Below are 26647 nucleotides of genomic sequence, written 5' to 3'. Positions count from 1 at the left end.
TGATAGTTTGAATGAGATGTTATGAAAGCACAATTTGAAGGCATACAAACAAATAACTAACATCTGCTCATAAGTTGCTTATTACCCAAATGAATGACACATGCACAGGCTGAACCGCAGCAGGCTGTTTACAGACTTGTTTCATTTGGTTTTACTGTCAAGTGTTGACCTCTATTGACTGTGCTACATACTACACATCTGTGGTGATAATTATTAGACTGAAATGTCCTCAGCAGCAACTCCTCAGGGTGAAAACAGAGACCAAAGCCTCATTTATCAAAGGTTCATAGACTGCCATCTGTTGGACTCCAGACAGAAGTTCAAATGAAGAGACACTCAGCTGATTCTGTACATGCAAGAGTTTGCGTCATGGTCTCCATTTTCTGTTTCGTCAAGAAAATACTGCGGTGTGAAAACAGGGAAATTAGGAATACAGTTTCAATTTAGTGTCCACTGTTTTTCAAAAGTAAAAATGTACATCATTTCTGATATATGGTTTTTGTAATATAGCAGGAAAATCACATGTGCATTTAATAACAATAATAAGGTCATGAATCATACAAGTATTGCATTTAGTTCTTCCAGTGTCATTCATGATATTATATACACCTATGGTTTTTCCCTATTGTCACGTGAAAATATGTGTTGGAATAAAAAGGCCTACACTTTTGCAGGATCAGTGCCTACATTAATTATGCATGCAGTCATCTTCATTTTCAGTCACACTATGTTGACAACTGAACAGAGTGAAACTAACCTGGATGCTCACTAACACATAGGATCACAAGTCATCAGATTCGTGTTAGATGTCGCACACACTTCATTCAATTTAAAAAGTGCAAGACTGCTTGAACTGTGAATCAAGTGTTAGCAGACGATTTTTACTCAATTTTTGCAGACTAAATATATGTTAGACTATGGCGATAGGGCCAAATGTTATATCAAGACAAAGACTTTTATATTGGATAGTGATAATTATCTCGATAGATATCACATTAGTGTTTCTTAAACTCTTTAAGTTAAAAGATTGATTTTGCGCCTGGTTGAAGGTTGTGGTTTATAAACACTTCTTTAAGGGCAGCGAATTTTACAAATCTGAGGTCGAACAGTTACGTGTTATATCTCCTCACAGTGCACAATGCATTTATAAATCAATATATATATATTATATTTATACATATATACATATGTCCTTTGTTATATTGCTATTGTTAAAAATTATATTGCAATAATTGTTTTTATTGTTTTATTTTTCCCTAAGTTAGACCATAATATAAATAATTGATTTATTTCAATTATTCAATTTAACTCATTCTGTGTGGATGGGGGGGAGGAAATGAATCTGGGACCCATGTATTCAAATAAAGTTGTTGCTCTTCTTAGTTTTTGAATGAATTAGATGTTGAACCTTGACAGATCCTGCTGCAGAGATCAGCCTGAGTTCCACACTCCTCTGTGCTGAGCTGCAGGTGAACACAAACAGGATCAGCCCCCGTGTGGAGGGCCCGGTGAGGTGAGGGCCCTCACTGAGACACAAGGTGCCGCTCTTGAGGTGAAAAGGGCGAGAGGCAGCGCAGTGGTTTCCTCTTTGACAGCAGCAGGGGCTTGTTTTACAGCACAAAACAACAAGGATGAAGATTTCCAGCGACGATGCACCCGCGGCACTGATAACGAGGAAGACGATTAGCTGAAGAGCCCTCAGCCTCATCCTGCTCCGCCGGTGCTCGCCGCCGAAGTGACGCCAGGCAACTTGAACACCGACCGAACTGCGGATGAACGAGCCTGAAAGTGTCCCCGGATTTGTTGTTGTTAGCCGCTGATGCTAACCAGAGAAGTTGTGAGCTAGCTGGCCTGGCGAGCTAACTGTGAAAGCGAGGAGAAGACCACCAGCCTCATGTGTTTGGTTTGCTGTCTGCTGTCCCGGTGGCTAAACTCGACGTCGTTTAGCTAATGGAGCCGACAAGCATCGGCTTCACCAGTTCAACACCCGCAGCTTTGGCCACCAAGCCCCCGAAGTACCAGTCGTAGTAGTTAGTTACCTAGCTTAGCCGTTAGCAACCACTATCCTAGGAAGAATGAGCAGAAACAAACACCAACATTTAAAAGGGACCGAAGTCAGCTGCTGTGTGAAATACTTCTTGTTCGGATTCAACATTCTATTCTGGGTAAGTCACTCCAGTCACTGTGTGGTGTTTCTTTTGATATCACGTGAAAAATAAAGGTAATATGGCTCATTAAAAGTATGTTGAAAGATTCTGGGAGTTGGCTTAACGTTCACACCGTCGGTGTAGGCAAAGCAAACCAGAGTAATCCACGATATTTCACTGTTATTGGTAAACACAAGTTAAAACAACCAGTAAAGTTTGAAATTAGTCATTCTGCCATGTGTCTATTTGTTTAAAGTTGCATAACAGTAGGTTCATTGACTTAGGGGTCGTCACCTAATTGATTTTTGGGGCAGGAAAATAGCTAAAGAGTAATACAAATTAGCACAAAAGTTAAAAACATTGTTGCCATAACTTTAATTGACTATAAATATGTGATATCAAATAATACAATATAATTGCTCAATTTATGTGAGTAAGTCTTTTTTCTGTTGCTGGGAAACTTTTCTCTTGCGAAACTCATGAAGTGACTAATGGTGAGGAGTGAAACGTAAACCTGTCCAGCTCATTTGAATATTTTACTGGCTGATCCAGTTTTTTTTAAAAGAGTAAATTAATCTCTCTGCTTATGGTTTGGTAATCTGCTGAGTGTTTGGTGGACCCACGAAGGGACTGAAGTTGGGCTAATGTTGGTTCCCCTCCCTGCTTTGACCCGGCACTAAGCAGTGGTACCATTGTGTTTGAGTCCGAGAAAAGGCAGGAGACTCATCTGCATTGTTAGGCCAGTGGCGAGTGAGACCACGTCTCCTTTACAATGCGCCCTCCATCTTTCTCCTCCCACCCTCAGTCTGAAAAGTTCCTCTGTTTGGTCTCCCTCACCCCTCCCTCCTCGCCCATCTGCGTTGCCTCTGTGCAACTGGTGTAGTACAATGTTTGCGGGTAAAGGAATGGCGTGTCTGTCTGCCTCAGAGGGTCTACCCACACACTGCTTGAAGGAAAAAGCCACACGGGCCTGAATACCACCCAGCCCTCCTCTTTCCAAGCACCCCTTTCACTCTGTCCACAACCATAGTGTTCAGGCTCTGTGGGACACCATTGTTTCCCTTCACTCACACAACCACTAACACACAAAGAGGGGTGGTGAGAACAAAGATTGGGGGGAGCATAGGGTGTGATCCTGCATTTTCTCCCCTCGTATTCTTGTTTCGTCTAATCCACATGCAACTCGCTCTCCTTTCGTCACCACCGCCCTATTCCTCCCTTTCACAACATGGGAGCGTTACACCATACTTGTGACATGTGAGGCAATGTGAATTGCAAAACATGCCACAAGCCAGAGTTTGTGGATTTTTATTAAATGAAAAATGCCCAGATTAATTTAATAATTTCCCTTACAATTGGAAAAAGCACTCTGTAATTGAATTGGATTGAGCAATCAACCAGGAAACATTGAGTCATAGGGCTGTAGTGTTGTGTTTGACTCATTGGGTCTCTTCAGACACTCAGGCCAAGCTAACTGTGTCTGAGCTCTCTGTGAAACAAGTTCCAGCTCGCTGGTTGTTTCCGTTAATAATCACTAGAAGATGTTCTCCTCTTGTCTGTGTGCTGTGAAACTGGATATGACAGACAAGCCAGTGCGTTGCTGGAATAGAAAGAGATGGGGTTTATTCTCCACAAATCAACCCATTTGTCTTTCCTGTAGTGATCTTGTCAGGCTTGAAAATGCTGCCCAAATTGAGACAGAATGCTTGTAGGACCCTAAATATTGTGAACAAAATAGGGCAATAAAACTTAGTGCTATTCTTCTGTGCGAATTCTTCCTGTGCCCGGACACGCTGTTGACAGCCAGACATTCTCACCCAAGAACAACCAACCTTCTCTCGTCCTTAGAATAGAAAAATTCCTCACATCCACTTAATTAATCACATTTTCTGCCTGAGCTGCTGAAATGTTTGGATGCTCTGCGTGCTGTAATTAAAAGCTTGTTAAGCTGTAACCAAGTTGCTGAGTTGGTTGGATGCAGCTTGTGTGTTATTAGCCAGCTACAGCTCCAAATGTCTGTTTGCATTTGGCACCCAAATGTGCGTTGCTTGATCGCATCACAGGTAGAGAGCAGCAGAAAAACCATTGTGAATGCAGCCTTTGGAGGACGCATTTGCAGTAGTATGATGTGGACAGAGTGGGGCTGTAACGATTCCTTAACGGAGATCGAAGCTGTGATTCTAGCATCCATGATCTTGCATTGCAAAATAGGATGACAGAACCGTGAGACACCCAACCCCACCCACTTCCACCGCTACAGTTGCCTCCCCCCACTCCTATCACACACACACACACACACACACACACACACACACACACACACACACACACACACACACACACACACACACACACACACACACACACTCAAACAGAAAGTATCGAGGTCTAAACCAAACCGTGTATTTAGAGGATCATCACACCCATTGTACTGCATGTTGCTTCCTTCATCTGGAGCTCAGGATTCAGGAACAATGAACACAAAACATAAGTAAACAAGTCACAACTTGTGAACATTTCCACAAGTTTGAAAACTCATTGGTGGTCCCTCTCCGTCCTCTAACGAGCCATTTAGGGCGAGAATCGTCTAACATTTAGACCCAACTTTTGGACCGTTCGGAGTACACTGTCCAGGTACTTAAGGTATGCATGTTGTCATACTTGTCGATGTGAACATGCTTATGAAACCAAAACAGTAAGTGTGAGTGTGTCCATGATGCATTCCATTGAATGAAAGCATATACTTTTGTATATGTGTATGGTAGAGCTGAAACTGTTACTTGATTAATCACTTAATCAGTCAACCAATTAGTTGTTTACATTTTTTTCAAGAAAATTCAATCACTGGTTCTAAAACTTTGCCAGCTTTTAAAATTTGAGCATTAAATGCTGTTTCTCATCAAATGGTACAGTAATGTGAATATCTTCTGGTGTTTGGGTCATTGATCTGATATAGCAAATAATCACCAGTATGTGACCTCGGGCTCTGGGAAATCACATGAGCATTGTCACTATTTTCCGACAAAATATCTTGACAAATTGATTAATCAAGAAAATAATCATCAGGTTAACTGAAAAATAATTGTTGTGTCCCCAGCAAATAACATGACAATCCTCCACAGCGCAGCTGATGCACACTCACATATTACTTTATTAGGAACACCATACTAACACTGAGTAGGGCCTTCCTTTGCTCTAAAAACCACCTGAATTATTTATGACATGGATTCCGCATGATGTTGGAAACTTTCCTTTCAGATTCTGCTTCACATCGTTTCTGCAGATTTGTAGGCTGCAGATTCATGCTGCCAATCTCTGTTCTATCATATCCCAAAGGTGTTTTATTGGATTCAGGTCTGGTAGCTGAGCAGGCCACTGAAGTTCACTGATCTCACTGTCTTGTTCATGAAAGCAGTTTGAGACAACTTTTACCTTGTGACAGGGATCATTATCCAGCTTAAGGTATTCATTAGAGGATGGTGAATTGTAGCCATAAAGGGATGAGCATGGTAAGCCATGATTGATTGACCATGATTGATTGGTGTTAAGGGCTCAAAGTGAGACAAGAAAACGTTTCTCACACCATTTGCTTGTGTCCATTCGTACTTTATAAAACAGAGATTCATCAGACCAGGTTCTGTTTTTCAGTCTTAAACCTTGCTGCTGCAGATTTCTGTTCCTGGCTGACAACAGTGGAACATGATGAGGTCGTCTGCTGTTGTAGACCGTCCACCTCAAGGTTTGACATGTTGTTCAAGTTGAGATGCTTTGCTGCTCACCACAGTTGTAAAGAGAGGTTTTCTGACTAACCACAGCCTTTCTATCAGCTCCCAGCTATTCTGACCTTTCTCATCAGCAAGGCGTTTCCATCTGTAGAAGTCCCGCCCAATGGATGTCTTTTGTATTTCACACCATTCTGACTAAAATCTAGAGGCTATTGTGTATGACAATGGGACATACTCAAACCAGCCCCTCTGGTATCAGCAATCATGCCGCTGTCAAAGTCACTAAGATCATATGTTTTTCTCCATTCTAATGTTTGACGTGAACATTGACTAATTAAACTGTATCTCCATAATTCTATGCACTGCTCTGCTTGGTGATTGGATAATAGCCCAAATAAGCAGGTGTACAGGTGCCCCTCTCCTAACTGAGTACACATATCCATGCCGAGACACCAAATAACAGCTATTTTCTATCTTCTAGCTGTTAGTCTGAGGATAAATGTCTATGTTTTTCTGTTCAGTAGTATTTGCCGTCTACAACAGATACAATCAAATGTGAACAGGGAGGCAAAGTCCACTCACTAAGGGATTTTTCTGTTCTGATTTGTTCTGATTTGTTCTGATTTGTTCTGATTTGTGCTCTGATACCGTGTGTCAACCGCAGTCCCTCTCAGTTGGGTCTCTGGCTACAAGATAATAACATCGACAGGATCTAACGTTCTCTCGATTATAGACTTAGATAGTCCATTCCAGTCAGATACATTTTGGACCTGAATCCAATTTCAGACTCTTGTATCATTGCTGCAATTAATCAGCCAAATAGATTCATTGATTTTGCAGTATCAAGCACAGAGAAGTGTGAATGCAAAAATCTGTGGAAGTGATACTTTGTTTTGGAGTCAGACGAGCCACACATTTTGTTCGCCCTGCAGTGCCGCTGTTATCGTATTATCAAGAATGACTGCATTCACACAGTGGGACACATTAGATATTCAGCTTTTTAGGGAGTCATTGAAAGGGCAGTCTCGTGTGTGTGTGTGTGTGTGTGTGTGTGTGTGTGTGTGTGTGTGTGTGTGTGTGTGTGTGTGTGTGTGTGTGTGTGTGTGTGTGTGTGTGTGTGTGTGTGTGTGTGTGTGTGTGTGTGTGTGTGTGTGTGTGTGTGTGTGTGTGTGTGTGTGTGTGTGTGTGTGTTCAGGCAGCGTGACGCTTGGTTTGTCTGCTAGTTAGTTAAGGTTAATGGGATCAGCTGGCTTAAAAAGCATCTTCTCATGTGTTGATAATCACTGTGTCCACAAGTAGAAGAACCCTTTGCTCTGGACTGGGAAATACACATTTTACAGCAGTACTTGACAGTGAAATAATCTGAGCAGCCTGTTTTAAATAACAAGGCAGACACAAGGACGTCCAAGTCCAGACATTGTTATTTGCTTATTGGCTTAAGAACAGCGATAAAGGCACAGGGATTTGATAGTAGGATAAAAATACACAGAGGAATAGGAAACAAATTAGTGGCAGGTGAGATTTAAGTAAACAAACCCTAGGAGGCTTTTAAAAAGCACAAACAGAAGAGATGTCCGTTGAGAACAGATGAGTGTAGAATGTTTGTCAAATTTAATTTGTTACATTTTCACTTTGTTATTGTCCACTGAGCAGTAAAAGCACATTTTTTGTGGAGATTTTTTTTTTTTGTCTCAGAGTAGCAGTGGCACAATATGTTTTTCCATGCCACCAACTGACCTGAATTTGACTCTGGCTGCCCACATTATACTGTGGAAAAACTAACAAGCATGACACAAAGGCAGGTTCAGTTCCATTTCAGTGTACTCATTCAGTTAAATACACTTGAATCCAAACCTTATTGTCCCACGAAGGAAACTGTGTTTGCAGATAGGCCTTTTAAAACACACACATTATATGGTTTAACATAATGGAGACTTTACATACGCAACACTCATACAACCCTTGTTTTTCAATGCACCAGTGCAGTCAGCTTCCAGTTTCTAACGCAAGCTTGCATGCTTTAGTTGGACTCAAAAAACTATAATGTGATGGTCAGACTGGGAATGAGATTCAGCCATGTATGCCGCTTGGATTACTCCAATTTAAGGTTTACTAGTAGAAGAAGGAGCAGTCTAAACTTCAGTCGTCTCCAGATATTGCTCCAGATGCTGATAAGAGGCCGTAGCGTATCTACCATCTATTGGTGGCAGTGATGTACTTGATGGTCGAACACAAATACAGTCCACTCTCATACGCACCCTGAAGGACAGGCACACTGGGAATTTTGTTAAAGTTTGTAGGCAACCACGAAAGTTGGGGAAGGTTGTTTTTCTTTAGTTTTTTTTAATTGTATTACTCACTGGTCATATGTTGGCATTTAAAATGGATTAAACGCATATAAATTGTTTCACATTATTACATTATAGAACCTTCAAATTTACTTAAGTTCAGTCTTGATTTTTCATTATCTCCTCTCTGGACAGTTATTGTTTATTTCATAAATAAAATTGATGGAAATATTCCAAGACTGAAAAAGAGATAGTAAACCAGATTGATAGGCTACCAGCCAGGCATGGAAACCTCCATGGCTGTTTCATTTAATGCTGCCTACGAGGTCATCTGAAACTATAGCGCTTGCACTTGACGTGCTTTCATGTACCTTTTCAAAATTTGCCATATAACGAAAGTACTGTTCTGCTGTCTGGCTGGTGTTTTATTTTAGAAGCCCCAGAGTAACAAGGCAATGTTTTCTTTCTCTTATTGGATAGTCCGCTGCAGAGATGAAGCGGGAGAGAGAGGGGAGGATTCTTTAGTCAATCATCAGGGCATCGTGTAATTGATGATTTGAGCAATTAGCCTGAAGTGGTTGTAATATTTATTTTAAGTGCCTGTAATTTACATGAAATACTACAGGATAAACCGTAGGACACATGACATCAGTCATTGTGGGTTGTGTTCCCTTTATCTGCTAAGTGCTCTGGTATCATTAGAAATGAGAACTCCTGGTAATGTTCGAACTCCAAGCTATTCTTAATCATCTCTAGCTAATTAGGAACGTTTTAATTGATCTGCTGTGTTATATTGAGAGATATTTGTATTTAGGAAATGAGTTTTGTGTTTGCCAGATATTCTTTGAAGTTTCCTCAACTGACTGATTTCCTGTAGAGGACAGACAAATGGAAGTGAGACAGGAAGAACATCAGCCACGTAGGCGGAAAGTGTCTACCTTCAGAAAAGAATACATTTTATATTGGTACATCATAACATTCTTTTTGGAATGGTGATATGGAGCTCATACAAATGGTAATGCTGAGTGTTTTGTTGAAAACAGTTTTAGGGCAGCGTCCTGGTGGCAACCTCAAGGAATCTTTCTCATGAAATGAACACTTTGATTCAACATAGATTTTTGTGTCAGTGAGGCAGGATTGCACAGTTTTGCCTTCAGGTTAGACCAAGGGCACTCCTTCATGGGCTGTGTTCTTAGAAAGTTCCAAGCCTTGAAGCAAGTCACAAATTTCAGCAGAAGGTCACACCCTAGTGTATATAACACACAAGGATTGGGAACGCTTTATTCAGTGACAGTAAGAATTGGCCAAACCAGACTGTCATCGCAGTCCGATTTATATATTTAGCAGTGACTTAACACAGTGCAGCAAAGGGTTGAATGCAGAAATATTTCCCTATCCTTTAAAATCCAAATATTTGAAATTGTTTTTTACCAAGGTTGGTTTACCCATATAGCCATTAGCAAACCGATATAACATAAATTATACCTTCTCGCTGGTGACATCCATGATTAGAGGCACTATGTTTTTGAATTTTCTGTCTGCCTGACTGTCTGTCCATCAGTTTCTCGTGAACTCAATATCTCAGCAATGACTTGAGGGGATTTCCTTCGTACAAACGTTTGCTTGGACTAAACTGATTAGAATTTAGTCGTCATATGTCAAGATCACACTAGTTATGGTGCAACTTAACAAATGTCTGCTAGAATAAAATGACCAAGTTATAAAATTATATGTCAAAAATGTTTTGCAGAACTCGGGAACAAAAGGGAGCATGTGATTATGTTTCCTGCAACTTCACTGGATCGCACAGGCTTACAAATAGTCAATAACTATCCTTAAAAAAGTAAAAACTGTCCTTTGAACATACAATACATCCGTGCACTTGTCACTTTATTAGAAACGCAGTCTGCAACAAATCCCTTCTAATGCCGATTCAACGGTATGATCTTAGAAATATTTGGAGGCCACTGTTAAACTGTACCGCTTTATACAAAGATATATGTTTTGTTTAGCTGTCCATCACTGATTTGAATGGGGTGAAAAAAATAATAGAAACTTGCGTGAACATACAGAATGCAGCTTAGCAACATCCCCGCCTACGTCTTTCAAAATAAACAACTGAATGAACACGTCTTTACAGTTAAAACAACAAAATACAGCATCTAGAAAGACGTTCTGTAACACTATCCTTGAGGTGGAGCTGTACAATTGTGGTCTCCAAGCTGTAAACTGAGAGTTGTTTTCTCTGTCATGTTTTTTTTGTGCTCTTGGTAATTATGTGGAGTATTTTGAGTCAGAGGCTCAATGGTTTATTACTCTCACCCTGTCAGTTTAATCTCCTCTGACTGATCTCCAGCTGCTTACCTGCGCGTCACTTCAAGCCGAAGCCACCACACCCTTCACTACAACTGCTTGCGTAAATACCAGGTCAACTCAGCAGCGGCAGCACCCCCTCCCAGTGACTGCTGCTGCTGTTGTTATTATCACACTGTGGGTCCTGTTTTGCATTGACAGGTTTCCTTTGTTTTTCTGGCTTTATTTAATCAACTTCGCAGCAGTATGATTTAACTCAATTTCAATGTAATTTTCATTGTTATGTCCTTCAGCTAAGTGCATTACTGTACCAAATCTCTTACAAATTACATTTTTTGGCAGCTAAGAAACTTTCGATCTTTACTGACACGTAGTCTAATATAATTTTGAAGCCTCTCTGCTGTATTTTTTTCATTTTGTGTTTTTTTTACTTTGGGTGGTCCAGTGCTGTGGTCACCCTGTACTTTCTGAAGTTCTTCTTATGTGGCTTGTTTTAAGCTGAGCCCTATAATCATTCTTCCCTTCGATGGGAGACTAATACAGGAGGGATTTACCTTTAACACCTCCTCTTACGCAGCCCAGTGCAATGACTTAAACCTGCAATAACTGGCAAATGTAATGATTCCCTCTGTCCACAGCTAGTTTAAAAGACAAAAGTCTTCTGAGAATTCACTATAGTTTAAAAGCTCTGAAGACATTTTTCTTCCTAAAAGTAATAGGAGTTCTACATGGACTCACTATAAACGGCCAGGTTTAGAAGAGAACTTGGAGGTTATATTGAATTAGAAGATCTTTGTATTTGTGTTTGGAATTCTTTTGTTTTTGCTTTGGGCAAGGATGTATTGGGAAAAGGTGATGTCATGGATTACGTTTGATCAATCAGAGTTTAACAAAGAAAATGACTGAATACAGTTGTGTTTCCATGGAGACACCACTTTAAACCAAGAACGACTGAATCGCACCCTCAGTCTTTTTTTTATATTTGATCTGTCACGTGAGATGTTTTTTTTTTTCTTTCTTTGACCTGCGTCGATGCTCATTAAGTCTCAAGTATTTATGCTTTTAAACAAATACTGAAGAAGTAAAGTGACATTTTGAGATACTTGAAACTGGGAGGATGTAAAATGGTCTCATAACTAGTGGGTACGGCTGCTTTTTGTGTGACTGAAGATCCTCTTCTCTCTGCTTTGTTTTACAGTTACTAGGCGCAGCATTCTTGTGCGTAGGCTTGTGGGCATGGGCGGAGAAGGTAAGTATAAACACATGCACACATAAACACACGCTGGTGAAGTACAACATGACTGCCTCAACAGCATAGCTCAAATTTTTCCAATGTCCTGGCCGAAACAAGCTGAGGGAGTTTAGGTGGGAGCGGAGAGTTTGAGAGAAGTGGTGTGGAAATATAAATTCGAAGAATGAGTATTTACTAATAACGCTCCTGTAAACACGTCTTCGGGCTGCTGCACTCAAGAGGATAGTTGGGCCGACTTTCCGACATTTGCGGGGCCGTTCCTGACCGGAGGCCAGTCGGTGCTGATTATCTGCCCAAATGTTCCTGAAGTCAGAGAGATTTACAAAATAATCTTAATGTTACTGATGGATTCGAAGCCTCCCTGATCTTGAAACGTAACTACCAAACATGTTTGGTAGTTACCGTAATTGGCTCCTACAGAAACCATCAATCGCCAATGACAGCGAGCTGACCTTGGAAGCACCACCAACTGTATAGCTGCGACTAAAAACAGCAATATATTTCCAACTCAGCTCTAGCTCACGCTGCAAAATGTATTTCCAATTCCGCCTTCTCAGCCAGACAACAGCCATAGTTTTTCTTCCTCTTTTTTTGTCTTTCGCTGCAACGCACACACACAAGTGTAGCCAGCCGACAACGTACGTCAGGCCAAATCTTAGAGTGTGTGCGTTCTCGCGATTATTATATAAAAAAATCTGTTAAATCTGTCCTCTTGTCTGTGATCTCTCACGTTTTTACAATCGGTTAAGAGTTGAAAAATCCTCTAGTGTGCACCAGGCCTTAGACACCTTAGGAAATTAACAAAGTTGCTGTAGCCCATCCGTTAAAAAATTGGAACAGCTACTAGTACAGAATAAATTAACTGGCCTTCAGATTTGTATGGAAAGTAGATACTATTTATTTCCCACAGTGCAGGCCACAAATGTCAGGTGTCATGTGCTTATAAGAGGTTGTTTCAAAATTTCTTCCAACAGAGTTTACAGTCAATTTGTTCATTAATTAGCTAGAAAATGCCCCATTCAGTTCAGTAAATGCTGTGGAAGCTTGTACTCATTAGTAACATCTGGTCATGAACTCCGCAAATAGGCCTGCACCGGAGTACCTTTGTGGAACAGAGTGAATAATTTAAAAGGATTTTGCCAAATGATGAATAGCGGGTACTGGAAAGGCACAATGGTGAGTTTGGGTCTCAGTGACTAAGCTGATTAGTTTCAAGCCCGCTGCGTGCAGCCAGACCACATTATTGTTTCAGGGCCTCATGCTTTAATTCAAATGAAGGAAGTTTATTCTGCACCAGTGCCATAAAAACGCGGTAAGAATGCGGTATTGTCCCGCAGTTGTCCCTCAGCTCAGTGCAGAGCAGCTTAAGTTAAGCAGTATGAGACTTCAGCTTCTTGGGCTTTAGCTGCAAGTTTTCTTTTGACGTGTGCAATATATGTGAAAAATAAACAGTATGTCAGAACGGAGAGCAGGGGCCCACATTTACAAACAATAAATGGTGGGTTCCCTTTTGGTGAGAGATGTTGAGAGACCACCCATGAATTGGAACACCTATTATATTTGAACGAGCTTTTAGACCCACAAACAATGCTCCTTATGTTGCACTACACAGTGACAGTAAAGGTGACCTATTACGCTCATTTCCAGCTTTATATTTTTGCTCTGGAACTCCAGAAATTCAAAAAAAGATCAACAAAGTCTATATTTGTCTAAAATTGCCTGTTACACAGCCCCTCATTTAAGCCTCTGACTGAAACAGGCAATTTTATCTCAGAGCTCCTTAAAAACCGACAGCAAAACCAGTGCTTTGTAGCAGCGCCTCATCCTCTTTACTGGTATGGAGGTTCTGAAAGCAAACTGTAAATCTAAGAAACAAAACATAATTGATTGCGAATAATAACTTCTCAAATCCATCTGTACGTGTTTGAGCCTGATGCTGATCTAAGAATATGAGAGTGGGATGCATGAACAACCGCAGCAACAAAGATTACAGCAGGATGTTTGTGTTGGGTAAATAATTATGCCCATTGCCTGCTTATTGTGTGGATTTAGTCCCATCACAATCCTTATATGAAAGTGTTTCTGTATATGCCCTTGTTAATCACTGTACGTGTTGGAAAAGTACCAAAATGTTCAAGTGGAAAACGACTGCTGTCATTTAATCCAAAAGCTAAAGTTGCCAGTAAAATCTGATTGTGCTGTCGCCAAATGTCTGTAGTGTCGGCTGTTTGTTTGCAGGAGTACATACAATCCATATAAAAATACTCAAGTCCCCTATTTCAGGAGAACAAGCTGTGCTCGGAGCGGATGACTGTATGAAGAAATCGGTGCTGATATCAGCTTGTCGTAAATGTAAAAACAAAAATTGGGAATTTGGCATTTGGCATTCAGAGCAGTGTGACGCAGGGGCTGTTATCTCGCAAAGATTACTTTTAAATTTGAAACTTTAAATATTGACATAGTATACATGATAAAAGCATTTTCCATTAAGCTGAGTCACTGTCTTCAAAGTGTAGTACAGATTGAGAAATGGGCCGTTCTTTCAGATAAAACCAGTCTTTGTCAGTGTAAGGAGTGATGCAGACCAGAGACTGACAGGAAAACATGTCCGTGTATACACTGTGGCCTCGGGGGCTGTGGGGCCGGAGAGGAAGGACAGATTGTCTGCTGTGAACATATCTGTCTCCTGATAAAAGTGACTTATTTTGTTGGCTGGACAGTGATCTACCAGAGAGTGAAGCTGTGTTGTAGATAAACTGATAAGATGGGGTTTGTTGTTTTATTTAAAAGCAATATATTTGATAAATACCAGTCAAATCCAACAGCACTATTGTATTCCAATAGATTTCTCTACATTTTTGCATCTGCAACACAAGTTGGTCATTACTTCAATTCGTACTTTGACACCCAACACTTTTCAAAGCTTAAGAATGAGAGATTTTCATGAGACCTTGTAAAAGAGATGATGAGGATTGATTGTGGAAATATTATAGTCAGGATTTAAACCACTGCCTTTTGTCTTCTCTCCTCTCCCTCAGGGCGTGCTGTCCAATCTGTCATCCATCACAGATCTAGGGGGTTTCGACCCTGTGTGGCTCTTCATCGTTGTGGGAGGGGTCATGTTCGTCCTGGGCTTTGCTGGCTGTATCGGAGCCCTCAGAGAGAACACCTTATTGCTTAAATTTGTAAGCCAGCTCCTGCTTCTCTCTGCACAGACTCCATTTTAACCACTTCACACCCCTTTTAGATCTGCAGTTCACACCAGAGCTGAGACTGTCAGTGTACCAGGTGTCCCTTCGATTCACCCGAGCCAAATGTTATGGGTGATTGCATGGCATTAAAATGTGTTATCTCATCACTAAACCTACTCCTTTTTCACTAATAACCAGAGACACTGATCTAGTCCTCATAGGCCATACAAATATTCCCACTGTGTCAAGCAATGTTTTCTTCAGTGGCAACTTTTTGGTTTTGATCTGAAAGAAGCTGAGAATTGTTCCAAAGCCATGGCGTCACCATTGTAGGATGTTTCTTTGTGTTCAGCTGTAATGATGAGCATGAGAACATATGAGTGACATAGACAAACTAGCCTTGTTGCAGGCTGTGATTCCGAGTAGCTATTAACTCCAGCCCATGTCCATTAGCAGCAATAAGTCACGCGTCAGAGTGAGCAGCTAATGTGGCTTTTGTGCATTTATCATAATCCCTGTCTCCTCCTACATTTACTGTAAAGGGATGACATAAGGGTACCTCTGGGACTGCGGTTTATGTTGCCACACTCTCACTCAGCAAATCAGGACCAATCTTACCACCAGACCTGCACAGGGACACATGGGAGCTGTTGTCCTTTTCCAAGAAATACCAGAAAAAAATGTTGTTCTGGCCCTTATATCTAAATTTATCTTCAATCATTTGCACAGCACATGCACAGCAATAGAAAACACACCACAAACCCTCACAACACTACCAAATATGGACAACACTACATATACTCACAACAATACAAATGTTCCCAACATGATCAAATACTAACAACACGACCAAATACTCACAACAAATAACGCCACAACCATCTTTATCACTTGTTAGTGTCCCTTGGAAACACTTTGTTATGTTGCATGTATTTTGTTGTGTTGCAAGTATTTGTTAATGTTGTGAGTATCGCAGTGCGTTTTATATGTGTTGTCAAAATGATGAAATGAATGTTTTCACCATTTGCATGTATTGTGTTTTCTTGTGTTTATTGCATTGAACTCTGAGGGCCACCACAATTTACAACACAAGATACACAGACGATTGAAGTGAGCCATTTTTTGTGTGTGTATTTACTCTGATGTGTGTCTTGTACTTTTCCAGTTTTCTGTGTTCCTTGGTTTGATCTTCTTCTTGGAGCTGACTGCGGGGATCCTCGCCTTCGTCTTTAAGGACTGGATCAAAGACCAGCTCAACTTTTTCATCAACAAAAATGTGAAGGCCTACCGAGATGACATCGACTTACAGAATCTCATTGACTTTGCCCAGGAATATGTGAGTCCACACTAACTGACTGAAACTTGTGTGTCACTAGCTCGTGTTTCCAGGCTGTTAGAAGTCACTGCCTTCTTTATAGATTTTTGTTGTGTACGTGTTTAAAAGCTGATGTTGAATCTGCTCGGCTCTGGGCTGAGAGGAGAATGAGTCAGCCGCTGCAGCTGTGCAGTAAATCTCATGTTTAATGTGATTTCATTTCCTTCAAATGATTATCCAATTATATGAATGAAACGCTTTAGATAATTGGCTCCCATGTGAAAATGCTGGGCTCTGTCATGTCGCACTGTAAAGCTAATTAGATCCGCTGTTGTCTTGCCATTTGAGTCTGTCTGTCTGTAGTTTGCTACCCGCCCAAGCTAACCTAAGACCAGATCAGAGAAAATAAATGTGTCCGTTAGTCAAAGCTGGCAGTTTAATTTCGTGTTGTTGCTGCTGCTGTCTCAGTGGTCATGCTGCGGAGCTCACGGGCCCGACGACTGGAACCTCAACATCTACTTCAACTGCACTGAACTGAACCCCAGCAGGGAGCGCTGTGGAGTCCCCTTTTCCTGTTGTGTTAAAGACCCTGCAGTAAGTCACTCAGCAATAAGAAAAAACTGGATTTTAATAAATAATCTAGGAGACACCTGCAACATTTCTTTCATTAAGAAATTAGTAATTACCGGAAGTTATTTGAAGTTCTTAATTTGTCCTCATGTCACTCAGACATATAAATAATCCTCTATTTATAGAGTACTTCACATTTTTGTATTCTTCTTTTTACAGGAGGATGTAATCAACACGCAGTGTGGTTATGATGTTCGGCTTCAATTGGTAAGTATCAACAGGTCTCTCTTTGCCTATTTTTATTCTGTTTTCATGCTATATATAATATTGTCCTTCAGAATATATTCCATATATATCTAAATATAAAAAGACTTATAAGATTATAGCAGTTACGGAGAACCAGTTCTTATATATGGTACGGTCAAGGGCAGTCGTCTAAGGCATGATTGGCAGCCAATGCCAGCCTTCCTGGTTAAACTGACGCGATGCTCCTGAGTGGAATTACTCCTGAGGCAGAGTTGACTGACAAGCTGCAAACCTGCTTGATTGAGGTGATCTCAGCAGTTGTTCGGTTGGAGTGGCAATTGGCTTCATTGGTATTGGTCGTGATTGGTTGTCCAGGGTGTCTGCAGGACCTTAAAAAGAAGGTAGTAAATCCATTTAGTGACAATTAAAACCCTAAAAAAAGTATTCAAACATCTTAATTTCTATTTTACAAGGTTTAACATTATGAAACTACATTTTCAATATAAATAGCATGTTTGTCCAATGTGAATTTCTTAATATTGTATAGCTTTGCAGACTTCTGTGCAGCTGCATTAAACTGCACAGAGCAGAACGAGCTGGCCAGGAAGTCAGACACATAAATTATATAGCATTCAGTTAATTTTACAAAATCAGACACCCGCTGCAGATTCTTGATTGTATAACACATGGAATACAAAGCCACTGAATCCGAGCCAGGCAGCCCTACACACTCGTGCCAAAGCAGGTGTCAGTGTTTACAGCTTGGAAGAGAGAGAAAAGAAGAACTGTCCTTCTGGTCGCAAAGACAATAAAGACATCACGGAAGTGAATTGCAGAAACAGCAATCGGGTAAACTTGTTCTATTTTTTATGTCAGCAAATAACAGTAACATTAAGTTGATTTGCATCTGTCTCATGTCTGTCTCTCACTAAAGCTGCTTTCAGACATGGACTGGACTCCGCAGATCCTCCGGATTTTACCCAGAGGTCATGTCTGAAAAAGGCTCAACTTAACTGGGCAGTGCATCTCTTAGTCAGTTTTTTGCTTGCCAACCACTTCCAGGGCTGTTCTGTGACTTTGTGAATGACAAAAGTGAGAGAGGAAAATGCAACAGTTCATTATGTTTTATAAATGGTCAACGGTGTTCATAAAATGCAGCTTGAAAATAGACTCACCAAAACAAACCTGTGCCATCAGGCTGCGGCTTCTGTGTGAACCAGTGCAGACAATGTGTGTTCATGATGGTACTCTACATAGGCCATAGGTAATTAATTGACATTGACTATTGGTTAAACATTGAATTTCAAATGTTGATCAGCTAGGCATACTGGGCAATATGGCTGCACATCTCTCATTAAATAAAAGCTAAAGGACTCAGCCAACTTTTTTATATTCGACGAATGTACTGAAGAAAATCCTGGTGAGCCAGCTTGAATGGGTCCAGTGAAGCTGATCAAATTAATAATAGTGGGTTATCTATAATTTTCAGGTGCTATAAGTTTTACAGTGGAGGAGACACTGAATGAGTCGGTGTTAATCACCAGGCAGCAGAGCCAAAGCTCAGTGTTATATTTGACTCTTTTCTACATTTTTTGTTTTCTACAATTTCCTCTTTAGAATATTCCCTATGTCAATATTACCTTAGGTTCATATAGAATATGTTTTATTCAATAATAATTTTATATAGATTTATACAACACCTTCCAAGGTACCAGATGCCACTTATTACTTACAATTAGGAAAAATATAAAAGCCAATGTTGTTTGTTTATGCCTCAGGTTTACTGATTGCTTGAACGACTGATGGAGCAAACAGTTTTAAAAGAGGGAGGATTGTAGTGGGAGCTCTGGGGCTTCAGGTGTGACTGGGACAATGGCAAATGGTTTACATGGCTCCGGGGTCAGGTCGGAGGGCTCCTTTACAGAATTTAGCTTTAGGGCCCCAGGGAGGTCAGGACCGGCTTTGAACAGAGTTGAGGCTCATGCCATGAATCCCGATGGGTTTTTGAATGGAGGTGGGCCCTACCCCCACAGTGAGTTGTGAGTTAACGTGTGTAACATGTTGCCATTATCTTAGTTTAGTGTTTTACTGAGTACTTTTAGTTAAATTCTGATTTTCATAAGTGTGTATGTGTGGCTTTTATCAGTTGTAATTTGAATATACTGCAGCCATAGAAAGCCTCTTCTAATGGCTGAGTTGCTTTTCACCGCTTTAGAAACCCACCTGGCCAATATCATGCTGACGGTGCGATTCTCAGCAATATTTTGTTTTCAAACGGCCTCATTTGTTCGGCCAAATGTTACAGAGTGAATGGGAGAGAGAGGAAAGAATGCTAAGACCTCTGAGATTTATGTTAATGCCCGTGTTAGTGAGCATGTTGCTGTTATTACTTTCATCTTTGAGTTAGGCCCACCTCCCAGCATATCTGAATTCTGTTGTGTTGGTACAGTGTTCCATAAAAGTTATTGCAATCTAGATTCTTGAGTTTTGCAATCTCAAAATCAATATATGTATTTAATAAATGGAAGTTCAAGGTGTGTCCCTGATGAAATGGTTAGAGCTCAGTGTTGAAGTGATTTTGCCGTTTAAAAAAGGTCTTAAAGGTATTGAATTTAACTTCAGGAATCCTGTTATTGTTCCGTCCATCATTCTTGATAAAGACGTATGAATTATAGCCTTTTTTTAAAAATACATGTATATCTGGAAACAGTTTGCTGACACAGCAGACACAGAGAATGTGAAGGGTTAAGCAGCACACAGACTCCTCTGCATGCTTCGTGCCTTAATAACAGATTGTTCTTCTAACAGGGATAATTAGGCTCCAGTTTTAGCAGAGAGAGCAGCCTTACTACACTCTGTAATTGGCAACTCAGTGGGTTACGCCAGTCCGTTCCCTTTTCCTCTGTGTGTGGGTGTGGTGGTTACAACTCACTGCACTGCAGTCAGAAAGATTGCTGTTGCTAGGCACACTGCAATACAGTGAACCACCTGCCACGGAGTTGTTATGAATTCATTTTCTCTCTGCGTGCTCTCGTGCTGTCGCCCTGGCTGTTGACACTATGCCCATCAGTGATGTGCACCAGGTTCCTGTGCAGCCCTTTTTTATGGATGGCAGGATGAGAAACAGGAAGAGCAGGAGACATGGGAGGGACAGCAGCACAACAGAGGGCTGAAATAGCTTGTGAGGAAGTTCACAGCCAGAACAACATTGAGTTTCCTGCTTTTTTTTATTGGCTGCCAGGGGGCTCCCGTTACCTCCCATTGGTTGAAAGATAGCCTTCAGGTTTTGCAATAGAACAAAGGGTTTGCCTGGTTGACTCGTCTTGAAGAGTAACAAAGACAGCACGGTGTAGTCTTGTTCACACCCAGTCTTATTCCCCCCCTTGTCAGGGTCTTTGCAGCTCTAAATTACACCTTTTTATTTGCATCTCTGAACGGCGCACATACATCATCGGCTGAATCTGCCAACGCAAACAACCATCTGTCCGGTAACAGGAAACAGCTTCTGCCTGTTTGTTCAGTCACACTGTGTCCGCAGAGAAGACTGAATACACTGCCTGCTTATCCTCCATGATGTCCAGACACGGACATGTCGTAATCTAAGAACGACTGTCACTCACTCCTTCTGCCCTCCTCAGCGATGAAGGAGTCAGCGGGCAAAACGCTGTGTATTTTTATTTTGTCCAGGATTAGTTATTAGGTCAGCTGGGTCAGAGTCTGATGTTTCACTCATCTTAAAGTGTTGTCTCTGGGAGCTGATGGATCTAATGATTATTAATAAACTATTTATGAAGTCATAATTTTATTGTATCTGTTCTTTGTTTCTGAAAAGGAGCTGGATCGGCAGAAATATATCTACACCAAGGGCTGTGTGGGACAGTTTGAGAAGTGGCTTCAGGACAACCTGATCATTGTAGCTGGAATCTTTGTTGGTGTTGCACTTTTGCAGGTAAGGAATCATTGTTTGCAGATTATTTTACCTGGAAGTATTTATACGAGGACACTTTGTGCATTCGAAAATCACATGTTTATTTAAAACAGAAAATGTGGATGGGTTTTGATTTTGTGTCATCACTGCTATCTAGTGGTGAGAAGAGGCAACATCAATGCTGCTCCTTTTTTTTGTTTTTTGTTTAATCAATTGTGTTGTGTACTGATGTCACTTCCTGGTCTAACGTCCTGTGTGGCTCCCTCCACAGATTTTTGGTATCTGCCTTGCTCAAAACCTAGTGAGCGACGTCAACACCGTCAAAGCCAACTGGTGACAGGAGAGGTGAGGTGAGGGAGCCCCGCCCCTCAGGCCCACACCAGGTCAACACAGCACACAAACAGTTCCCGTCCAGCTGAGGACGGAGAGCCATGAGCCCGGTCCACTTTTCCACTGAGCTCAGCAGCACATACACACTTACAGACAAACTGTCACCAAGCGTTTACTTCTCTGTGTAACGATGACACTTGAATGGTGGGGAGGGAGAAAATATCCCACGCAAACCAAACCGTCAACACTTTGTTTACCACTCAGCTGGGATTTTAACCCAAATAAACAGAGGACCGCCTTGCCTACTTCAGAGATAGATTCCATTATTTTAGCTTTTTCCTCTGATTTTGTTCTTAGACCAGTGTATTTATGGGGCGTAGTTGCACAAGGACTCCTGTCAGCTGGGAGATTGAAAGCCATGGATGAAAGTAAGAGACAACAAAGGAAAAGGGACGACAAGTCTCAATCTCTTTGGTCAAGAGTTACTTTGTCACAGAGCCACAATCCCACCCAGCGAGGGGTTGAAAATCTCATATAAAAACAGCAGAGTTTTTTTTACGTGATTATCCCGACTTCCTGCTGCAGGGGATGGTGGGTGGCCGGCCGGCCAGCTGGCCAACAAACACATTGACTCTGTTGCGTGTAATATTTCCCAATTGTGACCTTTTTAATGACCACTGAGAAGACTCTGAACACTGGCTGGTCATGTCTTCAGCTTCAAACTGTTTCAAGAGATTTAAATTCTAACTGTAAATGTAAAAAAAAAAGTGCCATTAATTCTCAATGATATGTTTGTGTCTTTTCTGTTCTGTATATGATTCTCTGCACCCCGCCCCACAATACCTCAGGGTCTGGCCAAAAAAACTCAGTCAAGACTCAAAGTGATTGTACACACACTTCAGGCTCTGAGCTTCAGCACATTCAATTTGAACTAAAATAAAGTAGGCTCTACATTAAAGTGCCAAGTCTCAGCTTTGATTTCAGTAGTTTAAAGTCAACACAGAAGGAACTGTGTGGGAGATTTAACCCTTTTAACACATAGCGCCCACATTTTAGGACTTCAAAAATAATTGGACACATGAAGTCAAACAAAATTATCATATTTCATGTTTTACTTAAAATGGTTGGCAGCCAGTGACTGTCTGAAGTCTACGACCCACAGACATCAGCAGCCACTTTGTATCATCCCTGGTGATTCTCTCCGTCAGCTCGGTCTTTAATATTCACCAAGTCGACTGTTGCTCAGTCAGACTGAGATCAGGTGACTGACTCAGCCCTTCACCCTAAAAGGCTCTGTGGTCGCTCTGGTTGTATGTTGAGTATCGTGGTCCTGCCGAATAATGACATGTCGTCCAATGGGTTTTAATGTGTGTGACTGAATCTGAGCTTTCAGGATGATCCTGTTCACCTGCATTTATCCTGTTGCTTCTGTTATCAGTGGAATCATAAGTAAATGCCAGTTCCATCGGCAGCCACACATGTCTGAGCCCTAACACAACCAGCTCCATGTTCGACACATGAGTTGATGCTTTGATCATGAGCTGTTCATCTTTTCCCCCAGAATTCATCAGTTGATTGATTTTTGTTTCATCAATCTTAAAGACTTTGTTCCACATCTGCAGCTCGACCGTTGACATGGAAACATGTATACCATGTACCTGGGTAGCAGGAGTTTCTTTTTTACTTCATGTACAACCATCCAATTACCGTTTACCGCTAAACCTGGGCGCTTAGTGCTTAAAGGGTTATATCTTCCAACACAATCTGTCAATGTTGATGTTAACCTACTTTAATCAAAGCTGATACTTGAATATGCTGAAGCTCAGTGCCTGCGGAACAAAAACATGTGCAACCATACAAACACTTGAGGCCTTGACTCCATTATGCTTTCTGCCACCGGTAAAAGCATATCTATCTATGTCTGTTAAAATTACACTAAGTTAACGCAGAATAACACTGACAGTTCTTCGACAGTCACCCTGTTTGCCCTGCAGTAACTGTATTATCTGTTGATTTACTGAAGGATATTAGATTGTATTATATGGATGGCCTGGTGTGGTTAGGATTGTAGGTTATATGCTAAAGGGGGGGGACTTAAAGTCAGAGTTTGTTGTTTATCTCTGAGCATCCCTCAGGCACATGGGATTGCTGGTTTGGGGCCTTTTTTACTTGACTTTGTTACCACACTTGTCTTACATTTATATTGCGTCTTCTGCATTATGAAAATATTCGTTTCTGTTCTTTGAATACGTCCTTTATTCATCCTTTCCTTTCGTAGAGAGACTTGTATCCCAGGTTTATTGTTTGACTTCAACAGGCGCCTGTTTTAAGTCTCATCCATCAGTGAACTGCACATCATCTTCTTATCATGATATTGCTAGCAGTCCAAATGGAGACCAAATAATATCAGCTGGTCACAAGCTAACTGCCAAGATTTTATCTGGCTACAATTCATATTTGATTAGGAACTCCCACATTAACAAACCGCATTTCTGCACAGCCAAAATGTGAATTAATTGTCCCTTTTTATGTGGGAAGTGCCAGTTGAAATGAGAAATCAAACAAAAAATTAAAAATACTAACACATTGCTTTTATCTTTAATTCATTGTCTTGTCTATTGTTTGGCCTATTTTTTAAAAATAGAATAGTAAATACATGCTGTTACCTTTTTGATGTTAGCATCAGTGTCAATATAACATGAATGCTGCTTTTACTTTGACTAGATTATTGATAACTTAGTGCAGTAACCAGGAAAATAACAAGTCTCACCTGATTTGGCATTCGAACAATCTGCCATGTTGTTCCCAGGCTGAGGGAAATTTTCGTTTACACTCAGCCCACATTGCCGTTTGTTTTTCATCATATAAAAAAAACAAACTCTTGTCTCACACTTCAAGCTACAGCTTTTCATCTCGTCCGTGATCCTCACAGAATGTAGGTATAACTGGGTTCACTTGATCATTTTATACATCAATTTTTTTTATTCTTTCATGATCATTATTCTATTGCACAGGTGGGTTCAGGTGCGATTTACTGAAACACATGTTTTGAAATGAAGCGCACACAAGATGAAAGATGAGTAGCATTGCTATTTTCCGACATTACACCAAAACCTCTAACTGCTCTGTCATTTCGTTCAGCCCCTGACGATCGCCCGCTGTGTGTACATTACATGTCACATGTTGCTTTCGCTCCCCGTGCTCCCGCTTCCAAACCACTACCTGATCTGACTGCACATATCTCCTAGGCTGTCATTTTGATGTATTTTTAAACACAGCGCCTGCAGCAATCTGAGAAAACACGTTTTCTCTTTAGTCTTTTTGTCCTTCAGCTCAAATGTAGAAACATTTACAGGATAAAACACAACTTACGGCAAGTTAATCCTCACCCAAAGTTGCCTGACGTGACATTGCTTTACTTTTATTTTTCTCGATTGTCCTGTAAAATGTATGAGGATGAAACTGGAAGCATTTCATTTTCACACCTTTCTTTTTCTAATTTTAATGAATTAGTTGATTGGTTCAGTTAATCTGTTAAGTGTTCCCTTCTTTTCCTTTTAAATCACCCTTAAGGGAAAATGTTTTCTCAGGGCCTGAAACACCCCTTCCCCTCATAAATATAGACCAACCTCTGGTCATGCATGCAAGGAGACTGGTGTCGTACGTGACGTTAACAGAGCAGCCGCTGCCTTTTTGAGTGATGCCGCGGGTCTGGCTGGGGCAGATGGAGGCCACGGGTGTCAGTTCTGCTGCAGCTCTAAAACAAAAAGCACCGACTCTGTGCAGCCTCCGCCGTGTCTAGATGGATCTGCCAATAATCAGAAAGTCACCTTGGTAATGAGGACTAAAGTGCCATAATAATCTGCAGGATGGCAGGACTTTCTTTATGCAGACTCTACAAAGGTGACTCGCTGGAGTATGTTCGGTTTGACCAGCTTCGGCTGCTTGTATTCCTCCAATGTGGGGGGGGGGGGGAGCGAACAATGCTAAATGTGCTTTGTCCTTTATCATAACAGCCTCGCAATCACAAAACAACCTCTTTCATTTTTTCTGCTGTCCCTCTGGGCAGTTAAATCATTCCTGAGGAGCCTTATGCATAACATGAATGTATAAGTCTGTATCCGCATGGACCTACTACAGTAAGAAATCGTAATCTTTACCCTTACATGCACGCAATGCACAAAACCAGTGAAGTTTAGTAATGTGAATTAAAACTTGTCTCTTTTGTTTTCAATGTTATTCTGGTGTCCTCTTTTTTTTAATTGTTTCGTGAGCATAAAAGCAAATGAGCATTCCATTTTGTGTGTGTGTGTGTGTGTGTGTGTGTGTGTGTGTGTGTGTGTGTGTGTGTGTGTGTGTGTGTGTGTGTGTGTGTGTGTGTGTGTGTGTGTGTGTGTGTGTGTGTGTGTGTGTGTGTGTGTGTGTGTGTGTGTGTGTGTGTGTGTGTGTGTGTTTTCAGACCTACGTTTTATATGCAATCTCAAAGCATTAAAATCTTTGTTTGTTTTGGCTTTTATGTCTCTTAAGTGGCTGTGGATGATTTTCTAAGTATGATCACAAATCATTATTTCAAAGGTTTGATAATCCCTTATTGATAGAAAAACGTTTTCTACATATGCATTTATGAAGGATTTAACTTTATTTTCCTTATATTCATGCAACACTGTCCTGTGATCCTGTCTAAGCTTTCGGAGTCTGCTCATGTCCCTGTCAAATAGTTCTTACAAAGGTGAGCAGCACATCACTCAACCGCGGATCGTTCCTGCTGGTGTTCAGACGCCGGTCACGTCCGAGCACAAAGATGCAGCAGAACTGATTTGTTTGTGATCATATTGAGTTGTTGACTGGTACACATTGGCTCCCAGTTGAAGAGTATGGATACAGATACAGTAGATAGAGATCTCTTAGGCTCACAGAAATTATTCAGAATATGTTTGTTCAGCTGGGCAACACAAACATTGTTTAATTAACAGGCTGTTTCCAGTTGTGTCTCGATTGCAGCAGAACACAACAAACAAAACCATACTGTCGATCAGTTGTTTCAGTTGCATCCTCTCTGACGGGCAGCCTTGTAAAGAAATGTAAATGAAAACTGTGGGACATGGTCTGTTACACTGTATATTGTGTTGAAAATATGCCTCTTTCATATATTAAAGGATTTAAGATAACACCAGGGCTGTGTGGGTTTTATTTCCACTAATCATGTACAGTAAGTACAGTTACTCAAGTGCTGTATTTTATCGCTTTTAATTTCATGCTTCTGAAGACTTCCCCTCACTCCATTTCAAAACAAAATTAAGCAGGTTTCAATCAGATACATTTATATGATGTGTAGTTGCAGT

The 26647-nt window shown here is 40.9% G+C and overlaps 1 protein-coding gene across 2 annotated transcripts; it reads left to right on the top strand.

The window, feature by feature from the left end:
• The first annotated feature begins 1416 nt into the window (after window positions 1-1416).
• tspan17 (tetraspanin 17) lies at window positions 1417-25633 on the top strand. 2 transcript variants are annotated; one of them, XM_034598725.1, is made up of 9 exons: window positions 1507-2165; window positions 11672-11722; window positions 14764-14910; window positions 16082-16252; window positions 16700-16825; window positions 17021-17068; window positions 20880-20996; window positions 21247-21325; window positions 23623-25633. In XM_034598725.1, exons 1-8 carry the CDS (start codon window positions 2076-2078, stop codon window positions 21310-21312), a joined length of 816 nt encoding a protein of 271 aa, XP_034454616.1. In that variant the 5' UTR covers window positions 1507-2075; the 3' UTR covers window positions 21313-21325; window positions 23623-25633. The 2 variants fall into 2 exon arrangements, with proteins under 2 accessions (XP_034454615.1, XP_034454616.1); XM_034598724.1 differs by lacking the exon at window positions 23623-25633 and having other exon boundaries at window positions 1417-2165; window positions 21247-21469.
• The last annotated feature ends 1014 nt before the right edge of the window (window positions 25634-26647 follow it).

This window comes from Hippoglossus hippoglossus, chromosome 10 (assembly GCF_009819705.1).
Source record: "Hippoglossus hippoglossus isolate fHipHip1 chromosome 10, fHipHip1.pri, whole genome shotgun sequence".
Taxonomy (NCBI): Eukaryota; Metazoa; Chordata; class Actinopteri; order Pleuronectiformes; family Pleuronectidae; genus Hippoglossus; species Hippoglossus hippoglossus.
This window is presented reverse-complemented; position numbering and strand designations above follow the sequence as displayed.

Coding starts and splice junctions, on each gene's coding strand:
- tspan17 (XM_034598725.1), top strand. CDS start 2,076: ATGAGCAGAAACAAACACCAACATTTAAAAGGGACCGAAGTCAGCTGC. Junction 11,723..14,763: donor TGTGGGCATGGGCGGAGAAG/GTAAGTATAAAC, acceptor CCTCTCCCTCAG/GGCGTGCTGTCCAATCTGTC. Junction 16,826..17,020: donor GTTGTGTTAAAGACCCTGCA/GTAAGTCACTCA, acceptor TTCTTTTTACAG/GAGGATGTAATCAACACGCA.